The following is a 23,324-nucleotide window of genomic DNA, read 5'->3' as shown; positions in this document are numbered from 1 at the left end:
TAAACTTATAAAACCAAAAATGATGCTTCGTATTCGAATATATATTATAGTGAGTAGGTACTCGTGATATTAATAATGCATCATCATTGTTGGTCTACACTTCTTCAAAATGTACCTAATTTGATGGAAAGACCCAGTAGGTAGAAGAAATCTTCGACACCGTATTTCAGGTAAGCCAAGTAAAATAAGCTAAATTACTGGGAAAGACTGGATCACCGCTGGAGCAGATAGAGTAACATGGAAGGAGATAAAAGAGGCTTTGACAAAATTGTCTCCATATATGAATAAAAATAAGCTTATAAGAAGCATATAGTTACACCATCACTGACTTTGGCTGTATATATATTAATCTAGAAATAAATCACACTCGCGATACCAGAGGTTCAGAGCGGCGTTGTCAGCTTCTATTGTGGAATCAGCGTTTAAACAGCGTATACATCTGCACTATTCCCTCGAACACTCCCCGATATTCATCACGGTGACTCCTACGCTCTTGTTTTCATAAAAACAAACATAACAATAAAATAACAATACAAATAGAAACCGAACAGAGACACAAAATAATTATATATATCATCTCCACCCAAAAACATTATAGAATGGGCTTAGTATCTAGATAAAAAACCATTTCAATGTTACAAGCTAAGTGAATTTGAAATAAATAACACTGTATCACATTCAACATTTATTTCGATAACATTTAGACACATAATCTGCTACAAGTTTTAATTTAATATATTTGTAATAATAATATGGAAACATCAATACATTGCGATTTTTAATTGATTTCGGAAACGCAAACCACACTACAGAACCTTCACATCTCCAATACTTCGGACCGCATAGATACATTTGTTACAAGTTTAAATTTAATATATTTGTAATAATATGGAAACATTAATACGCTTAGATTTTTAATTGCTCTTCGAAACGCAAACCACACTACAACCCTATCACATCCCATTACTTCGGACCCTATACATAATTTGCTACAAGTTTTAATAATAATATGGAAACATTTATATTACGATTCTTGATTGCTTTCAGAAACGCAAACCACACTACAGCCATTTCAAATCTCTAATACTTCTCATAGTATAGATAATTTGCTACAAGTTTAAATTTAATATATTTGTAATACTATGGACACATCAATACATTGAGATTCTCAGTTGATTACGGAAGCGCAAACCACACTACACCCCTCTTACATCTTCATTCCTTCAGACCAGTCCACATAATTTGCTAAAAGTCACATTAGTAATAATATGGAAACATCAATACATCGAGATTCTTAATTGCTTACAGAAACGCAAACCACACTACACCGCCTTCAAATATCCGTTACTTTCGACCGTAACACTACTCATAATAATAATTACTATTAGAGGATAAACATTTAAATGCAATTTATAGTAAATAGTTGTCTACTGTTGCTTATGCGTCTACGAGTATTTGATAAACATTTAAACAGCTATATATTATATTATAATAGACCTCGGTACGGGTCATGAGTTGTGAATGAAACTAATACGCAGGTACATTCAAATTGCATTGCGCTGCAGTTGATGCGTTCTCTGCACGTGCGTTCGACTTATATATCAGCATTCAGTGACATCCAACGTCCATAGCAGTCCTATTCTAATTCGATCTGCCTTACAGGCAGTATCAGGAACAATTATTATTACATACATCCAACAGCCAATACAATAATATATATACTCGAGAGTAATAATATTTTAAAGAAACTATTCAGTTTCTGTTTACAATATCGTTAATACATATCATTATGATAAAATATTACAATATTAATTTTCTTATATTAAATAGATTAACTCTCTTATTGTGACAATGGCTAAGTCAAACGAGATTGGTAAGGTCTGATAGAGACATAGTTTTAATACCGTATACAAATATTAATACTTTTTTAAGAACAGTAAAAAAATAATAAATTTATTATATTTCTCACTAACCCTGAAGACGAAAGAATAATATTAGAATATATTAGGAAATTTACGAAGTACAATAAAAAATAAAGTTATATGTATCCCTTACACCATCCGTTTTTCCTGTCTTGGCTTATTAGAATTATCTAAATGCTCATCATCTATATTATTTACATAATATATAATTTTTGATTATAATATTAAAGGTAACTACTAATTAGTCATTAATCTACATTTTTATTAACACTAATTATATTTTGTGCGCCGAGCGGCTTCAATTTGTAATGTACATTTATTAATTACTATTCTATATTATTATTATTAATAATTTATATACCAATTAAAGCGAAGAGGTTGATATATATTGCAGAACTTATGTGGCACGACTTGATCAGATATATAACTTAAAAGTATTAACTAATTACATCTCAGTAACACAATATAAAATATTATAATGACTATTTACACACATACAAATAATTCAGAAGTTTTGAAATTATTCGTATGGAAAAATATTTTAAAAACAATAATATCACAGCAATTAAACGCTTAAGCAAATTAACCTCGACATTTCTAGTGCTGACGCAAACAATTTACACTGTCACGCAGGGATCGAGAGACCAATAAAAATCCTTGTCATCAGTTTCTGGAACGAGATAAAGACGTTTTCGAGTTGGACGCTGATGTTGTTTGCCGTTTTTGTTTGATCCAATCCGACTAGGGTCGTGCACTCATCCACTTCGAAAAGACGTTCCTTCACCAGGGTCAATTGTGACAGCTACTGGTCTTTCTGGCAGTGGCCTATTTATCATTTTGCCGGAGCTGTTTGAGGACGTTGATTTATTCGACTTGATGGTTGATGTCTTCAGCGGGTTATTCAAAAACTTTTGCGGCGAGACAGGAGCGCTTGAAGACATCTTTTCATGAACAGCCCGTAGGTATGGCCCTCGAGGAATGGCTTGCTCAGCAATAACATCAGGCATTGAGCTAAGAACCGCTTTTTTGTCTTTGTCATTGTTCACAATTTCAGCATACAAATGCACGGCGATATCTTTTGGATCAAAATATTCGTGAAGGAGAGCAGGGTGCCTATTATATGGTGATAGTGGTGTTAGTTTATCGAGTGATGGTGTTCGAGTTCCTACACTTATCATTAGTTTATTGTTCCTCCCCATCCGCGGCGATGAATCTTGAAAAGGTAGCTCATAAATATTTTCTTCAATTTTAACTATTTTCGGGCCGCTGGCGATGGAGTTTTCTTCAACTTTGATAAGTTCGTAAAGATGTTCAATCATTTCTCGTGCCTCGACATAATTTTCAGGATCGTCCAACCTTTCTTTTAAATTATCCAATAATTCCTTAGTTAGCTCTTCAGGCATTGTTTGAATAGTTTTATTATCATATAGTACAATTTCTTGGGTCTTAATGGGACTATTCAAGGCAGTCTCTTGTGTCGCTTGTTGCGTCGCTTCTTGTGTCGCTTCTTGTGTCACTTCTTGTGCCACCTCTTGAATCCTTGGTTCATTTAAACGATGTCGTTCTGAATATTCATGCACAGAAAGTTGTGAAATGGATACAGCGTTATCTATACCACCGTCGTTGCAAACGCACAGTCTACGGCAAATACCACAAGGAGCACGAAAAATTTCTTTGAAGTTAAGGCAGCATCCAGTTTGTCGCAGCAATTTTATTAAGCTTATAAGCATAGCTATTAAAATACAACCGAAAACTGTTATGATAACAATTGCTATGACTTTCTTGTTGCGGACGCTTAAACCCGGTTCGTCATAGTCATCTTTTTTATGCGGGAATCTTGGATTTTTTATTTCAGGATCGGCACTCCCAGCCACAGATCGAAACGATTTACATTCGACTACATTTGACTTGCTACAAACATTATGAGAAAATTTGCCAAATGACATATTTTGATCGTAAATATTAAAGCACCTAGCAAAGAATAAATTTATGGTGCAATATGTTTCATTTTCAAATGGTTCCGAATCGTTGATGCTCAAACCATTCTCAATATACCTAGACATGTTACAATAACAGGGTTGACCGTAAAAGTTTTTCTTATAAATTATTAAACTTCCATATTTGATATATGCTTTGCCAAGAATATCCAGTCCTCCTTCTTTTAAATCTTCTATTTCATTTTCTTGGAATATTACTTCATGAACACTTCCACTGGGACCAGAGATGGCATATGGTGATAACTCGTCAAATGAATTACCTATCATATGCAATTGGTTCCAAGATGATAATTCGAAACCTCGTTCCTTAAACAAGTGAAAGGAACAGTTGGATATTTCAATTGATGCTATAGTTGCATTTATAGCACCTGTGTCGACTCTGTTGATCCTGAAACAGAGAGAATTATGTTTTAAATTTTTTTTTTTGCAAATAATAAATTTAATTTCATAGTTCTAAGAAGGAAGAGATTATTATCCCACGCACCTTGTAAACAATATTTTTAATTTGCTGATGCCAGATCTCAACGCTCCACTTTTCAAATGGTGGATTTTGCAGCTATTAAAGCTCAGACTGTTGATGAGAGAATTTTGAGTAAAAGAGTCTCTTTCAACGAGATGAAACGAGCAGTTCATTGCCATTACTATGTTGTAAGTATTCGCAGAGAAAGCGTCGGGTCGAACAGTTCCCACATTAACACGCTCCATGGATATCAAAGCAGCTGAAGAGCCAAAAGTTTGGCGAGAAAACTCAGGAACCTCTAAATTCTTCATTTTGATCTGTAAATAAATCGAAACATTAATTAATTTTTGGCAAAAATTATAGAGACGACTACTCAACATTCGCAAATATTCATCATCACAATCGCACTGCTTATATGTCGCCCAGCTTTAATTATTTTAGCTGCACTAACCGTCATTCCAGGGCCGTGTTCGCCAACGTTGGATGCAGATGGATCCAATACGAACGTGCCCTCGTGAAGTCTTAGCTGGGTTACGTTGACAATGGTTATTGATAGAAGCCAGGAAAACGCTTCTGTGTCGATGGAAACCTGCTGGCACTCCTCAATCGCCACAGACAGCGGACCTGTAATACAATGTTATTATTAATTATTTCTTCTACCACACAGTCATGTTTTTGGATTCGTAGAGAAATGAATTGGCGTGTGTTATTTCATAACGCGATATGTTATTGCTTCACCGGCAGTATGAGTATACGAGAACACGCGTCTATTGTCTACAATATATACACGCTTGTTTTGCGTTCGGTTTGCCTCGTGAGTCATTATCCTGGTAAAACACGAATACCGAGTCGGGGAAATGTATATTTTTAGATAGCAATCCGCGGACGACTGCCCGCGGCCGGTTACCTATAATATTATTAGAGACGTCAATTTGTGATGATTTTAATTGTGTTACTGTAGTCATCTTTTTAAATGAACTCCATACCAACGTGTCCATGTATACGTTTGTCGTCAGTCTGATTGACCACAAAACTTCTGACTACTGGAACTGTCCAGTTATACTGAGCTCTCACTGATTTCGTTGGCCGAACATAGCGCTGTAAACTCATGAGATAAGCCGGTTCTACTTTAAGTGGGGCCGGCTTGATGTCGAAGGAGTACCGCAATATACATTTACAAACAGGTTTCAATACATGTCGCACAGTTTTGTCATATTTCCAATGTGCTACAAACAAAATTAATGTTATTTTCTTTAAATTAACCAATAGTACATAACAGAGTTTTGTTTTGTGTATAATATTCGCTCAAGATAGTTTTGCTAGTGCAATGACAGATAGAAATAGCAATTATGCGAATAGTGATTGGCTTATAATGATATTCAATTGGCGCATGTTTGATTGTATGTGTGCGTGACTGTCGTGCACGCTGGAATATTTTATAGTTAGTTACCAATAGTAATTATTACCTACCAAGGTATATTCACTCTAACAATTTATTAAGCCACGTTCGTTAGCACGTAAAATATACACTCTACCTTACCATAATAAAATCATTATTCAATATATTATGTAAATATATTTCTTATCGTTAAAAATAATATCATTCTTATTTCGAATTTCTGTCGAATATAAACGATCATAAATCGGATTATATTAACAATGAACTACCTATCTATTGATTGTAAACAAATGTCGAAATGTACTCTCTGCATTTTACTTATTTTATTTCTTTTCTCATCACGAAGTGCCCGGTTCGATCCTTGCTCGCCTTAATATACCAATGTGAGTTAATTCGACGCTTTATAAGGTCTGCGAAGTTCTTATGATTGATTCGTCTCATGTTACAAGACAGTTATGGGGCACAATGATCTTATACCATCAGGTGACCCGTATGTATGGAAAACATCACTTCAATGCATATTTTCGAAAATAAGATTATCATCGATACATTATGCAATAAACAACATGGAAGTAATGACACGAGCGCTGAAACTGGTTCTATAACAAGTCACTAAAATGCACGTGAAACGAGCGTTTGACCTGTTGTTTGAAGTGTTTCCTTTTATCGCTATATTAAAACTAAGATGTTATTGCAAATACTGCTATGAATATAAAAATGTAGTTGGAGGTCCATTACATATTTGCGTTCATAATGTCTAAGGAACACAAATGGAAAAATTATATTGACCTTGGTTATAATTGCATCTACAACGGTTACGATTGTAAGTATCTGAATAGATAATTTAGCTTGGCCTTATTCAATAATATTTATCATATCTGCGTCAGCCCTGCAAATTGTAACTTCTATGTAAGAAGAATCTCGTTTTCCGTTTGAATGTGACTTTAAACAAGCCAAGACAGTTTCGTTGTCTTTTTATACGGCTAACGATCTGTGCGTCATTTCACAGCTTCATTCCATATGTTTGAGAAGCATTTGAGTATTGAATATATTATTATACTTATGACATTATCTTCTGTAAGTACAACATTATGAGCTTTACAACTAAAAAAGAATTTTCTTTGTTTTGTAATAATTGGAAGCTTATTTATTAAAATGTCGTAATTTACAATAAATTGAAACATATAGTTTAAATTTATTAATACGAACGATTTTGAAGAAAAAAAAATTTTATCCGCAAAAGGAGCAATATATTCCGTATATATATATCTACAATATATATTTAATGAGAGTGAACTGTCACGCTCGAGTCTGGCTGTCGAGTGGGCCTTAAAGGCCGGCAACGCATCTCTTGACACCAGTTGCTGCGGATGTCCATGGGCTTATTTGGCCTAACGAAGCAGAAATCATTAAAATGATTTATTCCTCGTGCTATTCTACGTTTTTAGAAAGAACAATTTTGTAAAAACCTTGTCATAATGGCTTTGACAATTAATTATTAAATAATGAATATGGCTAATGAACCCTTTGCCTGTCCTAATAATGGACGAAGAAACCAAAAAAAAAAAAACGAATGACGCAAACGTCAGAAAATTTCACTCTCATATTTTTGTCATAACACGCCTAAAGAAGTAGGTATAACTTCAAAAACGCTCGACTCTGTAACGCCTGTTCGGTCAAACTTAGCTCGGTCGATTCACGATGAATTACAAAGTCTGCAAAAGGACTTTAAAGGTTTATGTTTGTATAATAGTGTGCAAATGTATATTTCAATTTATGTTAAGAGTATTAACATGTTCTAATGTAATTGTTGCATGTTGTAACTTATAAGTTGTAGTTGTGGAGAAAAGTAATTCCGGACATTGAAATGGTCTACTGTCAGTATTGTATGTCAATCGCGTAAGTGTTCTTTTTTAATTAAACTCGAGCATTTAGAATGGAGATTTAAAAAACATTTATATAACCATTGTTCCGTCATGTAACTACATACATAATTATACAAAAACACCCGAGTATCATTGTAATGAAAAAATAAATGCTGTAGATTTAGTTAAAATTAGAAGACAACGACCTGATAATAGAGCTCATCCGGCGGAGTGAGTAGCGCCATGCTATCTAGACCGGTTGTCTCGCTCTTTCCCTATGTTAGCGCTTTCGTCTTAGAAAATGTGGTTTTCTGTCCATTCACAGAATATATTTTTGATTTTATAACGTTCGCTTAGTTATTCAGAAAATGTAAGGCATGTTCGCATTAAATAATACTCCGCCAGCATTGCGTCATCTATGGAAACCTGGCTGCCTGATTAGATCTGATCACCCAATATCAAATTAAAAAAAAATACGTTTTTATAAGTTTATCTACTCTCTCAGGTCACAAGAGTAAAATTAACATGAAACGTCAACCACACAATTAATAATATCTGATCGCTAGGCTTTTAACATAATATGCGATTATCAGGATTGCTTCAGCAAGTAATTAAATTTTTGATTGCTTTTAACGCGCCATATACATGCAAGTACTAATTCGCATAGGCGCTTTAGGTGACTTTAAATGGAACATACCTTTTATATCGACGAAGCTCCGCTTTTCGATTGTCAACGAGTCACATTCGCTTATGTCAAGAAAGAGATTGACAATATTCATTTCCATCGCAGCGAACTTCTTCACCACGACAGTCTTCGTATTGGTGATTCTGATGTATCTTGCGTCGCTCAATCGGGTCAAAGAGTTTGTGTTGATTACGACTCCTTCCGCTCCGCTGATCACCAAGCTGGTCATTGTATCTGGTAGGTCACCCTCGTAGATGCTCACTTTCTGTTGGGTAAAATTGATAACATTAATACACACTGAACCTATAATTGAACATTAATATTATAGTGGATCACTTAATAGTGATGAAGATGACATTTACCTATACATTACAATATGCAGTTTTTAGCGAAGATTATTTTAAATTGTATTAATAATTGCCACTTTAATGATTGCTGGGTGCGTTAACAGTTGATTATAGTGGTAGTGCATGATGTATGTTAGATACGGGTAATTGATTAATTACTACAGGGTGTGCGGAATGGATTAACTATAAAAATACAAAATATTTCATAGGACTGCCCAATAGTCTAACGAACTATTGTCAACAATGAAAGTGGTATCCGTCGGGCTTCAATCAATAATCGTTACGGTTCTACTGACTTTAAAATATTGAGCAATACATATCCACATACAATACCGTCCATAATTATTTATCTATTTCGTATATGATATTGTATTATTGAATAAATGTTTGTCAGTGGTACATATTGAACATGTCAACATGTCATAACTAAGGTTATTATCTGTTGCTCGGACTTACCAGTACTGTTACAGATAACGGCTGTGACTCACAAATATCATCATTTGTAAGAAGCATTGTGCTCTCGTGAATTGTTTTCAACGTTATCGTTGTTTAGTAGTCCATATTGTACAATTTTTAGCAGTTCACTTGAGCACCTTAATGGTCAATCATTATGAACCTGTTGCGTTTATGCTGTTATGAACGTTTTTATATTAAATATCATGGTTTTTGAGTAGGTATTCAGTTCATATACAATAAATCACATAGACACACACATTTGATAATAATATTAATACTTATTTATTAATTTCGGACTGAATACAGCTGAACTTATCGAGTTTCCATATTTTAATTTAAGAGCTCTGTATGTGCGAGGATTTCTGAGTCAGCATCGTGTTTGAGCAGTTCTGTTTTGCAACTACTTGTTGCCTTTTAGGGTGTTCAACTGGTGACCGCAATATTGTCGTACTACCTATTTTCAACACATTTTAATATTGTATCGTTCTTTATTTAAAGCTTTAAGATAGTTTAGTAAACGTTATCTAAATAAAACACTTCAAAAATTCGTGCTGTCTCCAATCAATAAACAGTGCAATATGATCAAATATTACATTTGCTTGCCTTGTAGTATATTATTAAAATTCTAATTAATTATTTCTATGCTTAATAAATACTAAAATCTATGCGTTAAAAATAAATATTGTTTAGTTCTATATCACGTTTAGCAAATGGGCACATAAACCCGTACTTCATGTAATCAGACGGCGATATACTTGGGTGAACAATGGGTGGGTGTGATCACAATAAACCAATTTTAGCGTGTTTAAGAATAAACTGTTGCATACTGTTAGTTTATCAAATTTTAAAGCTAAATAACGCAGTACTGCTTTATGTTCTTCGCAACGCAGTGCTTGCAGATAAGTGTAAACTTTCTAAGCAAACATCTCACCACCGATACAATGAAAGGCTCAGATTTACGATCTGATATTATATAATAGCTCTTACATCATATGTTATACCGCATATTTTTACATGAAACAAACCAAGTAGAGAATTATTGTGGTTTTTTAGCTCTATCAAGGGCCCCTCATCACGCGTATACACAACCTTGTAATTATGGACACGGTTCTTTAATTTTAAATAACTTATCAACTTAATGTTATAACATTGTTCTCCTGTAGCTCATCTTTTTAACCGACTTCAAAAAGGAGGAGGTTATCAATTCGATCGGTATATTTTTATGTATGTACACTGATTACTCTGAGATTTATGATCCGATTTACGTAGTTCTTCTTTTGTTTGATGCGAAATAGATACCATTTTACATAGTTTGGCCCAGTAGTTTTCATATTATGAACATTCATATGAAAAATTTTGTTTACCTGGATGACATAATTGTGTTTTTGTTTACGGCTTTTTTTGAGTTTTCATTCAGGTTGATTATATATTATTATTAACTGACAGTAAAATGTAAAAAATAAACTACGTTTAAAAAAACCGACTTCAAAAACTGAAAAGTATCAAATAACTAAATTTTAATTTTAATACACCTCTTATACAAATTTTTACCTTTAATATTAATAAAATGCTATTATTTGAATGTGCTACATATTGATAGATTTGAAGTCGGGGCCAAGCCAAGGTAATAAAGGTACCTACACTTTACACGCGTGACTTATGTTTAGGGCTTGGCACTGACTTAAAACCTATCAATAGGTAGCACATATAAATAATAGTATTTTATTAATATTAAAGCTAAAGGTTTGCTTAAGAGGTGTATTTAATTAAATTTTTTGTTATTTGATACAATTCTGTGTTTGAAGTCGGTTTTTTTTTAATCGCCTACTCATTAAAATCGGCTGTTCATTCTTAAAGATTTCCGATTCAGTCGTATTATAATATTATACCGTATTCTGGGAATCCAAGGAATCGTTACAAAAATACTTTCATGAATGAATGTTGCTTTTTAAAATAGCTGCGGGTAAATTGATCTTCGACATGTGGTTTTCAATCTTTTTGTTGTAGCTTCAGCTTTTTATCATTTTCATGATTGCAATTTACAAATATTTTTTATCGATTAAATGAAAGAAACGGAATATTAAATACTCGTTATGAAATGTATTTCTTATTTGGAGCATAAGTCATTCAAAAGTAAGTAACTTATTCATAACTAAGTAATTTATTAAACTGATACCACCGCGTGAAACAATTTTTTTTTATCTAATCGTTGCAAATGTTTGTGAAGGCGAGGCTGATATATGTAATGCGTAGATTATTGTGCCATGGCATTACAAATACATTATTACTAGTAAAACAAATAGGAAAAATATATTTCGAAAATAATAAAGAATGGCAAAGGGACAACGAATTGTTTCTAACTACTATCTTCGAACTCCGCTTTCATTTAGGGTCAATTCGTTATAGTGCTATCCTGATAATTTTAATAGTTTTTGCATAATTGCAGCTCAAAGAAACGTAATATTAATACATCACTATATTATTGTTTATTATATATTTTATAATATATTACTGGACAAATGAGAATTAACATCTTATGTCTCAAGGTGACGAGCGCAATTGTAGTACCGCTCAGATTTTTGGGCTTTTCAAGAACCCTGAGCGGCACTATATTGTAATGGGCAGGGCGTATCAATTACCATCAGCTGAACGTCTTGCTCCTCTCGTCCCGTATTTTCATAAAAATATATGATATTACATTTAAATCATATCCTGCATCTTAATCCAGATAACAATGTGTGTGTGTTAAATTTCATTGAAATCCAGTTTAGTCGTTATTGAGTAACAATAACCGAAAAAAAAAACAAATATTCACAAAATATAAAAATATTTGTCGATGTGTAATGTGCGGTGAGTGTGTGCGTGGCTCGCCGTGTTAGTGGTCGCAGGAAGCGATATCTCATGTTGATTTTTTTGTGGTTTGTTCGTTGCTCCCGACGCACTCTTAGTTTTAAAGTCATCTCGTATACACGTTTACGAGATTATTATTCAATCACACAGCGATCAGTTTCCAGTTTTCTTAGTCGACTCAAGCCGAATTCATCGAACGAGCTTTAGAAAAGTGAGCGTGTCGGATCAGTATCATTCAAAACCTACAAAATAAAATACGCGCGTCCGCAATAGGACAGTCCGCCATTTTGTGACGTCATAGGTACACTTCATAAATCACCAATCAAAAGGTACTGTCTGCTGACGTCACGACGATTCATGTTCCAACTCGGCGCGGTTAAGTTATTCGAATGCACAGAGACGGTGGCTGGTATTGTGTTGTTGTAAGCTCTCGCGTTAGTCCTCGTCGCTGCTTGCAACAGGTGTATATCGAGCTTTTTGTTCACGCCTGATCTAACGCTTCACGGAATCACGTTACAACCACATGAGTAAGAAAACGGAATCGTCTTACACATGTATTACTACTACACATTCTCTCCGTGTTTTCGTGCAATAATCTCTACAAATAATATAAAAAAAAGAAATGTGTGTATGTTACTCTGTATACAAAGCGTGGACTTATTTTGATGAAATTTTCATAGTGGCCAAGTCGAGTGATCTTGTGAAGTTTGGTATCTATTAAATTATTGATCGTATGATTTATTTTTACATTTTCTGGGAAATTCGCTTTTCAAATTCAAATATTTTTATTTAATGTCAAAACTACCACCCGATACGAAAATGAGTGAATAACGGGCGCAAGAAACTCAGCGAGCTAATTTTTAAATATTATAATTTGATAGAGTCAAATTTATAATTGGGAAATGGCCTGACGGCGGTTGCTAAACTCCCAGTCTCTTGTATACGGGTGTTATGCCATTAAATTACATCGCCAGTTGCTATAATATAATTTTCGGATTTTATAATATATTGTTGTCATCTAAACTGTATAGTCTCGCTTTGTTTGTGATTGTTTGTCTGTTTCGCCTTAGCTTAGAGTTTTTCGTTTTTTTTTTCATAGTCGAAATAAAGCAATGATTCATATATTTGTTTGGTATAATTAATATTTGATGCCTTGGTACCTATGAGGAGTCGATAAAGCAACTTATTATTTAGTATTAACTATTCAATTATTCTTAAGTATAGGCAGCCCATTTCTATTGCACCGCCTCTACATAAAATAACTGCATTAGTATTCAACCAGTTTGGTTGCGTAATAAATTTTAAGAAAGTTTAATCTTGTTTGCAAAAAATGACGCAAACGCGTTATCATTATCTCACTTGAAGAGTTTAATTAATGATAGTACCTCAGTGGATAATTATAATAATTCCAAGTCCTGCTACAATATGTTGCATAAGCAAATATGACACGCATATGGCTAAACAATGGAGCCGTGAGGGATGCTATGGTAACAGCAGACTACTTCCGTCCTGTGTTACATTATGCTTCACTTATTACACTACCGTCAAATACAATTGTTCGGCAACAGAGATTAGGTCGCATCAAATAAATAACAAAAACTTTATCATTTTATTAAAGCGTATGATCGCTGGTCTATTTAATTATTATAATAACGTTTCACCAGATAATATTTATTGTCTTCTCTTTCGAAACACATTCAATATCACGTTATCTACATATTAGTTTAAATCTGTAGATATATGTATAATGCGTGTATGATTTGCGTATTTAAACTATGTACGAACATAGGCATAATTAATTTATATTATTGCACTATTAAAATATTAACTTTGGTAATATAATTAGTTTGACATTGTTTCGAGCTTAATCCTTTTCAATTCGTAAGCTTCGCACATTACATAATTGCTTCTGTAGCATTATATTATAATTCATCATCATTCATTAACGTATCCAATCATTTGCAAGTAGTTGAATGTACCTCTGCCGATATTGTTATTTGTGTAAACGTCATTAGTGACTATCGGGCCAATTAATAGAAGTAATTATGTTAAAATATTCTAAACTCTCCTGTCAATATAATATTTGTATTGTATTAGCAATAAAACGTAATTAGGGCATTATTTGATTCGTAATCAGATGTTTCTATTAAATACTAATTTTGCTGTTCATTGCTTGTAGAGTTAACAATTGTAATAATGGTGTAGTACTTGTGTTTTTTCTAAATACTCTGCCTACTTAAATTTATGCTTAGAATGTGATTTCTGAATGGTTGAGAGTTGGTGTCCCTGACTACTATCATTAAAAGCACTGGACCCAATACGCACTATTACTAACAAAATAAACATAGTGGTTCTGGTAGGATGTCGAAACACATTTTATTTTTCTTAGTGACCAGAACACGCTATAAACTCAATCTTGGCAGTACACGTGTTTTAATAATAGCTTTAAAATATAGATCAGTTTTCTAGATTCGTGTCATACTTATTACTTTCTTATCTTATTATCGTTTTATTTATCAATTTAAGTTCATGTTCTAATCATGCGCATTTTGTCCTTTTCTACGTACTTTAATAATATACAAGTCTTGATTTTCGCAATACGAGAAACCATTATTTATCGAGAATAACAACAAATTATCTTTCTATTCATAGTTTCGTTGTAAATAGCCAACAGACGCCGCTATAGTAACTGAGTAATCAAATGACGAATGGAGATATTTAGACGTCCCGGTCGATCTCGTCACATTTGCTGCTCATTACATACTTTTTATTTGTAACACATTTGAGTTCGATTTCGCCTAATAATTTACAAATAGGCGCGGGGTACATTTTTATAATTCACGTCATGCAGAGACAATGAACAATTTCCGGAGTGAATGTAATGGCCAAAATTCCAACTAAATGTAGCGTTAGTCCAAATGACGATAACGACTATAGTCATTTTATTTATAATATTTTGTTTGACTAATATAGTATGTGTGTATGTGGAAATTGTGTTGAGACTTCGTTTTAGACTTGTTAGAAGGGTTAGTACGGTGAAAATAACTTGTTGGCCGAGATCGCGACTGTGACTCTACCTCGCCTCGGTCGGTCAGAAATTACTGCTTCAGTAAAATCACCCGAGTGTGGGGATGACACACAATGAGTTCAGGTAGTTTGCTTTTGTCTATTAACAAAGTATATAATTGTTTAAACATTTTAGTTTTATTCAACGTTAGATGTAGTCGAAATCTATATTTGTGCTACTACATAATTCAAAATATGTTTTTTTTAATGTCATAAATATTCCAAAGAGAAAATTAGTATCGCATGATCGTGTGTGTAGAATTGTATTGATTTGTAAACGAATCGCGAATTATAATATTATTGTTGTAAGTACATGGTATATAAATTGTAAGATGAAATGAGTGCACAATCCTTCTTTTGTTAGTGACCGCTAGCGAGGAGCGGCTAGTGGCCAACTGTTAATAAACGCACACACTTGGTAAATGGTTACTATACCTGATCATGTGGCACTGTACAGTTGATGGTGATCCAACTGGGATGTTTCTCCGGCGTGCATTCGCAGAAGGAACGTTTGCACATGTTCGGGCGTAATTCGGTGTAGACGGGGTAGGCGCAGGTGACAGCTACAAGCACTAGAAGCACAAACAACGCGGGGTGGCGCGACATAGTGCCGCGGTCGTGCCCGACCAACCACGCTCTACGCGCGTCATGCACTGACTGCCGACTGTCGAGTGACTGCTTGCTGCTGCTCACTGTCTCAGTGCCGCCGTCCGCCTGCCGCCTCTACCGTTCTCTCCACACTAGTGATGCCATTTATTCACAATCTATAATTATCGACATCGATAACGAAATGTAATTGGCTCGCACATTTTTCGCTAATTGTAGTTGCTAGTCGTGCTCTTCAAATTTTATGATTTCGTATCAATTTGTTAGATCAACGGAAATTTCAGTGATAATTATTGTATTAATTTTTTCTTTTAAGAACTTATTAGTAGCTCAAAACGAATCAAATTAAATCAATATCACTTTATTTACTTAGATCTATGAAATGACACTAATGAATGACATAAGATATACGTTCTACCATTCATCACCACTGGAGAAAAGAAGTGGCAACAAACTCATTGCCCCTGCTTTAGGCACATCAAAAATAACAGCTTCATCATTTTACAAATTATTTTAATTATATTCAATGTAAGGGAATTTGATTTTGATTACTACATTTAATTTATTATTGGAGTTTACTTCTTCGTAATCTTAATAATTATTTCGCTTATATTTAGAATTTAGATTAAGACTTCATTGGTCTTACGTATATACGTATAATACTTTACGTAAGGATAAACCACTTTAGCAAAAATCAAAGCTCGTCTTATGTGGTTGACGTTTCTAATTTAATTATTTTGTTATAATTGATATTAATATTATAAAAAATCAGTATAATATGTTACTTGCACATACTATAGCGTTTGTTAATTTGTTTTGTATAACTTACATTTCTGTACGACAAGATTTACCTACACTACATTGGTCTAATTTCTATCGACATATCGGTCTTAATTCTATCGACATATATGACATGCCCTATGGTAAAAAGCATGAGTGGAGACCTCGTCTTTTACAAACAGTGCAAAGTGTTTCTTATATTATTAACATAACATTTTACTGTAAATACTATTCTTATAGATAATTTTTTTTACATCGCCTGTTATCAATAATAGAAGTCCAATAATATGTTATCAGTACTTCTAATAAGAGATATGATATATGAGATAAATCCCTTTAGTGTTTTGATAGAGACATAGATATTAATATTAGTAGATGTTTTATATATTTTTTCACATTTACTGTCTTATATTTAATTTGTTCATTATTTATGCATATTATATGTATTTATTTATGTTAAGTGTAATAAATACTTATCATATTATATAATATTATCTTTATGTGTTCAGACCTGGATTTTTTTATATTATGCTCCTCTAGCTATGTAAGATATCTGTTTTTATCGCGCAATATCATTAGAAATGAAGAGTGAATATTAGTTCTCTATTCGTATAATAATCATCATCATTACATGTATTAATAGTCACCTGAATGGTTGCTAGCTTACAAATACTGTTCTTCTCACATATTTTTTCATTCTATTAAAAAAGGCATGCCACTACTATATAATAATAAATGTTTATTTCACACACACATCCATATTGCATAATTTTACAAAGTCACAATTACAATCAGTCAAAATTAATTAAGAATTACAATGAGTTATGAATATTCAGATATTAATTTGATTTTGAATTAAAAAAAAAACATTCGATATCTACAGCTATTTATGGTTGTTACTATGATGCACATTTAACCAATATTTAAAAATGGGATTGTTCAAAAACTCAGACAAAGTAGAAATAATTTTGTTCTAGAGGAGCGTATACGCGACCAAAAGGATGTTATCCGTAATTTAATAATTGCGAAAAAATCATTGATGCCGCCGTCTACAAACATGCTGGATGCACTACAGTACCTAGCCAATGTCAATAGTATGCGATATGCATCATTACCTTTACTGCACAGTGCACCCTAATGGTACCATAGGCTTTTTGAGAGAAGTTCGACCATAGTTGGACGTAATTCCAGAAAAATGTTCCAAACCACAATCATCTCGAAAATGAGTTAAGAACACAAAACTGGTCACGTGATTCATATTAACGTTCTGACAAAAAATGGCAGCCCTACTGTCACTCTTTAAATGACATTATGACTAAGCCCAACCCACATGTACGAAATATACTAATATTTATTAAACTTTAAATACGAATTCCTTAAAATGTGATGTTAGTGGCTTTGAACGTTTTTCAGGAATTACTTCCAATAGACATATTGTATAAAATTTTTGACAGTATGTTTTGAACAATATCTTTTTTACTTCTTTATTACATTCGGAAAACCTGCGCACCAGCATGTTGCATCTCTCGGCAAGCGCATGGCGCTCATATTCCATATCCTCATCATCATTTAAATTTTCTGTGAGGATATGACCCAAATACTTAAACCGTCGTTAATATAATTTTATTTTTATCATCGATATAGTAGGGGACGTCACTACGAGCTCTCCTGATTTGTTAGGAGTAGCAAAGGTCAAGTTGTTGCCGCCGCAGGGCTCGAGTCCTTTACTACGCTTGCACTGATGCACTCAAGCTCTTCTACACTACAATATATTTATCTCCAATTAAGACGTCATGTAATACATTTAAAAAGTCTGTGGAGCGTTCAGTTTCGAAGCTTTTAATGACTAAAACGGTTCAGTGTTCATTTCTTTTTTAGTGCAGATATTGGCACGAAAGAAACACTTTTACTAAGATACCCCTGTCCGCCACCAGTCTGTCTACCAGCGGGATTTATCTCCATAAACCATTATCATTGCCGGTATATCTAAAAAAATAAAAACCCTGTTTTTCCAAAATGGTCGCAATTAAAAAAGTAATTGTGTGGTTCTATGAAACTGATGCATGTGAGACTTTTTCCGCAGCATAATAATCGAAAGACAAAAGAAAAGCAAATTTATATATATTATGCTCATAAAATAAAATAGGTTAACAACTCAGGTTGTTGTTATTAATGATTCAATTCAAACCAAATCAATATCACTTTATTCATGAAGCTCACGGAAATGACACTTATGAATGTAAAAAAAAATATTTTTCTAATTGAATTTACAGCCACTCTTGTAAAGGGTTCGGCTAATGAGAAGAAGCGGCAAGAGACTCATTGCCACTTTTAAAATCAATTTCAAACACAATATATGTATAGTGTTGCAACAAACATACTCATACATCAAATAGTCAATGCCTTACACTAGTAAGTCAAAAAAGTAAATGTATACTACTACAAAACAGAAGTTGTTGAGTACAGTAGTTGCATCATCCACACACATCGTAAATAATAATAAATATAAATAAAGGTATTTTTGCGAGCATTTTATAAGCGTATATAATATAATTTATATATAATTTCACCATTACTTCGCGGGCAGCTGTAATGCGACATGCGATAGATGGATGAAACAATTTGAGGAGACGCGCTCTAATTCAATTTCAATTTTCATTTTCAATTTCAAATGTCTGTTTCTAATTAGTCTTGAGGAGTCATATCTTGTGCCATGATACCCTTTGTTACATTTTTGGTGTCATCGAATATGGGTCCTACTCAAAGGTAGGTCCGGCTGTAATGATAATGATGAATTCGAATACTGAAAACAAATCGTTAGGTGTCGGGCAAGGTTCAATCCAGAGGCAGCATCTATATATTACCCCACCAACGCTTTTTAAATTAAATCTGCACGAAGAGATGCAAAACTGAAAATTTAATTGTAATCGCATTGTTTAAACTTTAATCGAGTCACAGAACTACAGTACTTACAGGTTCTTACATCCCTGCCTTATCAATTAATGAAACAACGCCTTCTCGAATGAAACAGAAACTATCCCAGTCGCTCGCGAATAAATCCAATAATTCAGATTCCAGGCAAACTATTCGATTGCAAACAGGTATTTCAATTAATGTAAGCTTCACGTTTCACTGTCAATTCCCTTATTCGTCTGATACGATTTCGACTCCGAGTGCAGTGGGTATTTCCATCAGGTTTTCTGCATTGAAACTTTCTTTATGCGTGCTGAGCACTTAGTTTTATGTGCATTGAATGAGACTGAGCCGCCACGCTCGGATGAAGTTGTAACAACAACTTCATCGGGTAAGGTCGAGTCGAACATGAGAGACTCAAGTTCTCACTTATGTCGTACCTCTTTAACGGCGTTGAGCACTTTTCTTGGGATGGTAATAAAATGTAAAACTCGTGTCAGGTCACGTGTCCTGATCGAAAATTCGTAAGACAGTCGTTGAAATTATGGGTGAAGGTGGATTCTGAGAGATTTTTTAATATAAAATAATTTTAATAGTTCTGAAGTGTTAAATTTTTTATGTAGTATAAATTGTCATTTTTGTGTAGTTACGGTAGCGCAAATAAATGAATATTGTATTTAAACCACATAAATGCTAGTACTTTTATATTCCCTAACCATTCCAAAATATTAAAAAATGCACAACGTTAATTTTCACCTCTGCCGGCACTCCCGGTGCGCAACCCAAAGTGTAATTGAAATGATTTGAAAAACGATGAAGTTGTAAATCTTGATTTAAAAGAGTGCCAATGTGTTTCTTGCCACTTCATCTCATTAGCCCTTATCGAAGTGGCGGTAAATTTAATAAGAAATGTATTTTCTTATCTATTAAAAAAACCGCATCAAAATCCGTTGCGTAGTATTAAAAATTCAAGCATAGATAGGGATATAGGGACAAAGAAAGCGACATTGTTTTATACTATGTTCTGATTGTATCAATATTATAAATTTTAGAATTTCGAATCGGATATATAAATTATTTTTTTGGAATTAATTCGGAGCTGAATATTTTCCGACGTGTAAAATTTTTGTACTACGAACAGATTCAGAAAATAGTTGCAAGATTTGATCAACACTTACTAACAAACGAACTAAGAACTTACACGGCAAGTTAGATAGTTATAACTCCATATCAACTTGATAACAAATATTTATGTTATTCGTCTCGTAATTGAGTAGATACCAGTTCAGCTATTTAGGAGTATTAAAAAGTAACCAGTTATGCGTATTATACTTGTTTTTATTTATGTTAAAAGATGAAAGGTAGAAAGGGAATGAAGATGAATGTAAAGAAGACGAAAGTGATGGTGCTTGAAAGAGATGAGGTAGTGACAGACTGCAATATCGTGATTGGAGATGAAAAAATTGAACAGGTGAATGAGTTTGTGTATCTGGGTTCTAAATTTACAAGAGATGGAAAGTATGAGAGTGATATTGAAAGAAGAGTGAATGCAGGAAACATGGTGAATGGAGCTTTGCACTCCTTTCTGAACAGTCAGAAGGTGTCTAATAAGGCTCGCTTGGCTGTGCATGAGGGGGTGTTGGTTCCAACACTCATGTACGGAAGTGAAAGTTGGGTATGGCAGAAGAAACATGAAAGCAGAATAAATGCAGTTGAGATGTGAGCGTTGAGAAGTATGATGGGAGTTACACTGAGTGACAGGATAAGAAATAGTGAGATAAGAAAACGTTGTGGTCTGAAAGAAGATGCTGTGACAAAAATTGAGAAAGGTATGCTGAGATGGTTTGGACATGTCGAGAGAATGAATGAAGAACGATTGACGAAGAAAGTGTATAAGGCCAGTGTGAATGAAAGTGTTGGAAGGGGTAGACCTAGGCGGACGTTTCAAGATCAAATCAGGGACGTCTTGAAAAAAGGCCAGGTCAAGAGTACCCTAAACCGGAGAGCATGTATGAAAGGAATAATGAAAGTGGACGAAGCGAAAGAAAGTGGAAAGAAGTGGTCTCTGCCTACCCCTACGGGAAAGAGGCGTGATTTTATGTATGTATGTATGTATGTAAAAGATGAAAAACACTCGCTTGAAACATATGGATGTAAAAACGTTACCACTAGTTCACAAACATTGTTTTTGTGATTTTTCAATTCTGTTATTTCTTTTATCCATATTATAATCTTAATTGTTTATACTTTCACGATCCAAAATTAAATTTTTAATTAATATAAGTACGTAAATTTGTAGATATTTTGGTGGGAGTGCTCGCAAATAAAGATTATTACTACCTAACTTAATTACACAATCAAACTGACAAATTAATAAAATCATAAGTTAAGTCGCAAAAGCACACCCATTAACACTTACATTAAATTAACTCATCATATTTGGAATTGACACTGCCCTAATATATATATGTATACATTAGGTGGTGAAATTAATATAACAAATAAATTCCGGCGGTTAATCAAGGCAACATAAACTAATTAAGGACTGTTGCACGTTTTGGATACAGATTCATGGCATTCTCCAGTGTTGAGCACTGGATAACTTAAAGGCAACTTAATTAGGTAGCTGGGGTGACTACCTACCTTTGAGTAGGACCCATATTCAATGACACCAAAAACGTAACAAAGGGTATCATGGCACAAGATATGACTCCTCAAGACTAATTAGAAACAGACATTTGAAATTGAAATCTTGACCAGATCGTCGGTCCATCTTTTGAGGGGCCTACCAACACTACGTCTTCCGGTACGTGTGGCCATTCGAGGACTTTACTGCCCCAACGGCCGATCTGTCCGTCGATTGTAATTCATATGTACAATAATTCGACGCTTTCTACGTCGACCCTATAGTGTTACAAGATAATATATACCGTGGGGATCACATACAATCAGTCGTCCTTTTTTTCGAAAATATTCAATGTCACTTTGGCTAAATTAAAGATTTTGAAAAACGTTAACTGGCAGATAGCCCTTGTTGTAGATACTCATTAATCTCAAATAAATAATCTAAAAAATGTTTTAGAATTCCGCACAACAAATTCAGAACCTTAAAACATGCTAATAATTCGATTAAATAGTCTACGGAACCGTTATCTATATATGTGGCTTGTCCTTGACTTATGTCCGTGAAAAGGCGCTGCTTATGGTGCTTGAATAAGCCTGTTATGGGTAGGTAACTTAACTTTGTGTTTGATTTTAGGCTATAGATATCTCTGTAAAAATACTTCATATGTTCGTAAAATCTATATATAAAATTATAACAATGTAAAAACTCAGTCAATATGTTTTTGAATACTTTGTTTATGAATACTAGCTGTGTATTCTATACGAAAGATAAAATAGTACTTTTTAGATTTTTTGACAGATAGTACGTTTGTCTGCATGTATGTGCGATAAAAACAAAACTACTGAATAGATTTAATTGAAATGTCGTCTGAATATCAAAAAGAGGTTCGACAATATATAGGCAGTCGTTTACCGCAAGCATTCACGCAGACATGTCGCAGGCGGTAGCTTGTGTTCGGATAACACCTTTACAATGTGTGTGACTCTATATAAATTTCTTCTGAGATTTTTTAAAATTATAATAAAACTGTGGCCTAAAAAACTAAATCTCTAAAATGAATTTCTAATTTGTAAAGTGTAGTATCGCGTAGTTTCCACTTTCTTGTTTGTAAAGTATTTTTAATTTTATTCATATAATTTTTTTTTTGTATCAAAGCTTGATTCCCTCTAATATTCAAAATAATAAACTGTCGATTTCTGTTACGAAATATCCCTTTAGCTTATGCTATGCATGTATATACGTTTGTGTTGCTTTAATACCATTTACGCTATTAAATACTACGTTGGGGGTCTTTTGTGCCCCCATCAAAGTAGTGAAGCTTTGTAGCTCGTATTAGGTCCCGACCTAATACG

The 23,324-nt window shown here is 33.7% G+C and overlaps 2 protein-coding genes across 2 annotated transcripts in view; one reads left to right on the top strand and one right to left on the bottom strand.

Moving 5' to 3' along the window:
• LOC126978381 (E3 ubiquitin-protein ligase MYCBP2) overlaps positions 1-23,324 on the top strand; it is a 191,168-nt gene that overhangs the window by 91,420 nt on the left and 76,424 nt on the right. The window lies entirely within an intron of this gene.
• Positions 673-15,764, bottom strand: LOC126978388 (uncharacterized). Its single transcript, XM_050827156.1, has 5 exons — positions 15,483-15,764; positions 8,341-8,593; positions 4,831-5,003; positions 4,404-4,696; positions 673-4,307 (listed from the first exon to the last, which is right to left on the bottom strand). Exons 1-5 carry the CDS (start codon positions 15,651-15,653, stop codon positions 2,678-2,680), a joined length of 2,520 nt encoding a protein of 839 aa, XP_050683113.1. The 5' UTR covers positions 15,654-15,764; the 3' UTR covers positions 673-2,677.

The sequence above is a fragment of the Leptidea sinapis genome, chromosome Z, assembly GCF_905404315.1.
Source record: "Leptidea sinapis chromosome Z, ilLepSina1.1, whole genome shotgun sequence".
NCBI classification, from domain to species: domain Eukaryota; kingdom Metazoa; phylum Arthropoda; class Insecta; order Lepidoptera; family Pieridae; genus Leptidea; species Leptidea sinapis.
This window is presented reverse-complemented; position numbering and strand designations above follow the sequence as displayed.